At 33.9% G+C, this 4,633-nt stretch overlaps 1 protein-coding gene across 4 annotated transcripts in view; it reads right to left on the bottom strand.

Moving 5' to 3' along the window:
* Nucleotides 1-350: 350 nt before the first annotated feature.
* Nucleotides 351-4,633, bottom strand: part of LOC144959986 (uncharacterized) — a 9,773-nt gene continuing 5,490 nt past the window's right edge. For all 4 annotated transcript variants that reach the window (XM_078892888.1, XM_078892897.1, XM_078892907.1 and 1 more), the window contains one exon: nt 351-3,349. In XM_078892888.1, coding sequence (XP_078749014.1) covers nt 3,059-3,349 — 291 coding nt within the window. In that variant the 3' untranslated portion in view covers nt 351-3,058. The remainder of the gene's footprint in view (nt 3,350-4,633) is intronic.

The following is a 4,633-nucleotide window of genomic DNA, read 5'->3' as shown; positions in this document are numbered from 1 at the left end:
CTGAGTTCGAGATTTCCGTGCTCGAGTAGCAGAATATTTTAAAGATTGTATTTCTCTCCTGCAGTGTGGACCGTGTATTGATGCGTGATATATTCAAAAACACTGAGTATCTTTTTCAATGAGGACAGTGAGTAGTTTTGGCTGGACTCATAATTAGGGAGCTGATGGGATTTAACAATTTTTTTAAAAATTGCTTATGTTGTGTAACTTTTCTTTTGGTACCTAGCATGATCAAAAGTAGTGATGAACCCCAAATCTATATTTGTGAAGTTTCTTTTCTGTAAGAGACATACATTAATATATGATGAAACGAAAAAGACTCGATTAAGGAGGAAAAGAAACCCTGAAGCTAAGCTTGAAATTATTTTTATTAAAATCATCATTGTATAATGCAATATTAATCATCATATACAAATTACAAAATAAAATATTTACATCAATAAAAACGTTATCTAATGACTGTTTACTATGAAATTGTAAATTATCATGCAAACTTTGTTACTCTTGCTGAAAGATTAAATTAAACATCAAAATGACCAAAAGAGATTATATGTTGTATGTATGACTTAAACAATTGTTGGAGTCGTTTTAAAGGTACATTTAAATTAATTATATGGATTGGGGAAAGGAGTAACTGTATGAAACTGCGGTGTGTTCTGTAATGGCCTTTAAATCCTGGATGAGGAACAGCATCCCTGGAAATGCCAGAGCAACCAATAACCTGACAATATTCCATAGTTATTTAAAACTCCTGTTACCCCATCTCACCCAGTTGCGTCAATCTTCATCACATGAAGCTGCAGTTATTTTGGATTGGATTGGAGGGTGATAGTGGGAAATTGGCAGGTTTTGATTTTTAAACAATTGTTAAATACCTCATTAACATCATTTGTTGTGTTATTCAAAATATTTATAATCTCTAAATAAAAAAATGCAGACCTAGTAACTCTCCAATTTTATTGAGAAATTTCTGATATTTATTTTTATTCCCAATGTCCCTAATTTCCAACCACTGTGCAGTGTTTTATGAGAGAGGTACGCCTAAAAAACGACAGCTCCTCAAAAAAGTGACCAACGTGATTTCTCAGCTCATGTCTACACCAGATTATTTTCACTGTGATATGTTTAAGAGATTTTATTCATCAATAACTCTATTCAAAATTGAAGAAAAGTAAATTTTTTTTTTTTTTTTGGAAATTTTGCAAAGGCTTGACTCTAGGGTTAAATTGTCTTTTAGGGCGCGCCTCTACAATTCTCATACAAATGCTAAAAATGATTTCCAAATGGACTGATTTACAGCAGTGGGATTTGTACTGTTAAAAGTTGATTGTGACCAATGGCACTAACGCAGTTGCAATATGCAATGAGATTATATTGTAATCTTTCTTCTTTTTTCTCTTTTTCTTTTTTTTTTCTTTCACGTATGGAACCAATATTTCAATATATACAATTGATAAGAAGCAGCGCAATAAAACTTCGAAAACATACAATTTACAAACTAGGGGGGAAATACATTAATTGTAATAGGGAGAGATGAAAACAACTTTAAGTAGATGGTATTTTATAAGATGGTTTCATTCCTGTTATGTCCATGGTTAACTTCGATGAGAGAATAGCACCATTATGGATATAATTGTTCTACATTTTATCTGTTTACACTTCACACTATGTCATAGGATTGGGATTTGCGCGTTACAGGACACTGATGATACGAGTGGATCAATTTCGTGATGATGATGAAGATATCGATGCACATTGATGGATAAACATAGAGCGAACTCATTTAATGTAAAGTAAAAATAAATGAATGACAATGACTAGCTGTAGCAAAGGCCTATTAAAAAAAACATGCATCACTTTATAATTATAAGTATATATCTTTACTGAATTATAGAGGATACTTGCTTATGTTATAAAATAGTCGCACCGTATGGAAAATATCAGATCCAAGTTCTTCAATCTTAGTAGTTTGGGACTGACATTTAGTTCTGTCATTTATGTTTGTTGTTTTGGTTTTGTTTTATATCGATATGAAAGAAAAATGAATGAGGATAACCACTATAAGATTCTGGAATAAATGCCTTCATGAACTTCATGCTTAACAAATGTCAAATATTCCCAGTGACTATGATGAGAAAGGTAGTTGTGGTTTAAATTTATGTATTGTTTACACCGAGAAAGGGATAGAGCTATTTATAAAAACTATTCCCCATTCCTTGTACGTATTGACAACCAAACGGAGCTAGATCTTGTAAAATCTAAAGAGTGTAATCATTACTATAATTGATGAGTCTTTACTTGATAGTTAAAAAAAAACAATAAAAGTTTTTATAATTCATAACCCAAGTTCTCCTGACTTTTCCATTTATGACAGGCTTCGACTTTTATTAGATTTAAGGGAATGAATGATCTACAGTTTTGCTTGCATCTTTTATTGAACTTAACCAATTCCAACAGGATTTATCTCCCTCCTGATTTCTTCAAAATCTAGAAATTTAAGACATTACTATATTACAACACATATATATAATGAAACTCCATTTGCCAAATTGCAGCGAGCTAAATTCAGTCATATTTTTTTTTCCAACTGAGTCATCAATCATGTTTTGTTTTTGTTTTTGTGTTTGCTGTTCAGCAATTTGATCTTTCTTAAAAACTGTGAAAAACGCTACTTTATATCCAAAATTGTAAATAAACTTGTGGGTCAAATATTTCAACAAATAGAACAATTATATTGTTAGAAATTTCAAAAGTTTTGAGCACTTCTTATAATGTGGGTTATTTTAGGCACTCGTGCACATGGCGGTACAATAATAAAGGCTATCTCAGAATCTTTAAACCTAAATGCAGCATAGACCAAGATATTACACTCGAGAATTTTTTTCCCTGTGACAAGAGCCAACACATTTTTAAAAAATAATCCCAGTTTCGTTTATTGCGAGTATTGTTAGATGTGAATTTCCTTTAAATGCATGCTTAAGATAATCTGATTTAATGTTATCTCAATAAGACATTATGAAAATCACACAAGCATGATTTGTCAGGTAAGACTTTCTCTTTATCCTGTGATGTCAACAAGAACTTGATCTGTGGCTATCACAGCAGCACCCCCATTCCCTGATGTGGATGGCAGATCTACCGGTATGAGTTGCTGACTTTGTCGGAGTTGTTCTTGGGTGACCAGTTTCCCCTCGGCTTTGAGGTGTAATGCTCGTGTCAATTCTGATATAAAGGACCCCCGCTCCTCTGCATGACCGATTAATGCAATCACGTGGTCACTCTCTTGGCGCGCTACAATGACACGGGAAGATTTGTCTGGGCTTGTTCCTATAAATGTGTTGTCGATTCCCTGAAAGGAATAATACATAGAGCTATTCTTGTAATTAGATTTATTAGCGCTCTCTCTCTCTCTCTCTCTCTCTCTCTCTCTCTCTCTCTCTCTCTCTCTCTCTCTCTCTCTCTCTCTCCCTCTCTCTCTCTCTCTCTCTCTCCATTTCCATCCCCTCAATCTGTAGCCCATTTCACCAGTGCAATGAGACGACAAGGCTCTGCCCAGACCCTAGCTGAAGTCCCTTTCCGTGACAAGGATGACACAACCGAACGCAAGCCTTGTTGGTTTCCATTTATAAACAGCATATTATCCAAATAGTTTCCCTTCGCAATATATATTTTTAAGGGGGCTATATACGTTTCGGTTGAATGTATCGCCGTGTGTGTGTGTGCATGCACGTATGTTATCATGAGATTAGAGAGTGTGATTAGGACTCAAAATATAATTACACTGTATGTATGTAACTTGCAAATAGTTATACATACAGAGAGGAAAGAGTGAGTGAGAGAGAGAGGGGGGGGGGGGGGGGGGGGGGAGAGGGAGGAAGAGAGAGAGGAAACAATCTTTATCTATAGAGGAAGAAAGTGAGAGAAAGAAGAAAAGAAATAAAGGAAGAGAAAGATAATAAAGAGGGACTATATGAGATAACTAATGGAAGAGTGCTGAAGAGAGAAAATAAAAGAGAGAGAGAGAAAGAGAACACAACCTTTGTCTTTCTGATGAGGGATATCAAAGCACAAGCTTTCCCTCTTATAGTTTATCTTGTAAGAAGAAAAAAAATAATATAATATGGAGTATGATGGTGATGGTGTTATAGGGGAATGGTGAAAGTGAAGGATGGTAAAGGAAATATTAGGAAGTTTGTTATGATGATGATGTTGTTGTTGATGACGATGACAACGATGTTACTAGTGTGCATATGTGTGAGTGTGTATAATATATGTGTCAATAAATTATGTAATGTTATGTTATTTATAATATTTTATTGTTATAAATGTGTAACCAAATGACATGTTGAGGACAATAAAGACATTGTATTCTTATCCTTCTTCTTCTTCTTCTTATTATTATTATTATTATTATTATTATTATTATTATTATTATTATTATTATTATTATTATTATTATTATTATTATTATTATTATCTCCTCTTTGGGGGACGGGTGATTTAAAGCAGAGCTCGAAAAAATTATACATCTCTCTCTCTCTCTCTCTCTCTCTCTCTCTCTCTCTCTCTCTCTCTCTCTCTCTCTCTCTCTCTCTCTCTCTCTCTCTCTTCTCTCTCTCTCTCTCTCTATCTA

Source organism: Berghia stephanieae, chromosome 1 (assembly GCF_034508935.2).
Source record: "Berghia stephanieae isolate SIO BIC M18660-M18661 chromosome 1, UCSD_Bste_1.3, whole genome shotgun sequence".
NCBI classification, from domain to species: domain Eukaryota; kingdom Metazoa; phylum Mollusca; class Gastropoda; order Nudibranchia; family Aeolidiidae; genus Berghia; species Berghia stephanieae.
This window is presented reverse-complemented; position numbering and strand designations above follow the sequence as displayed.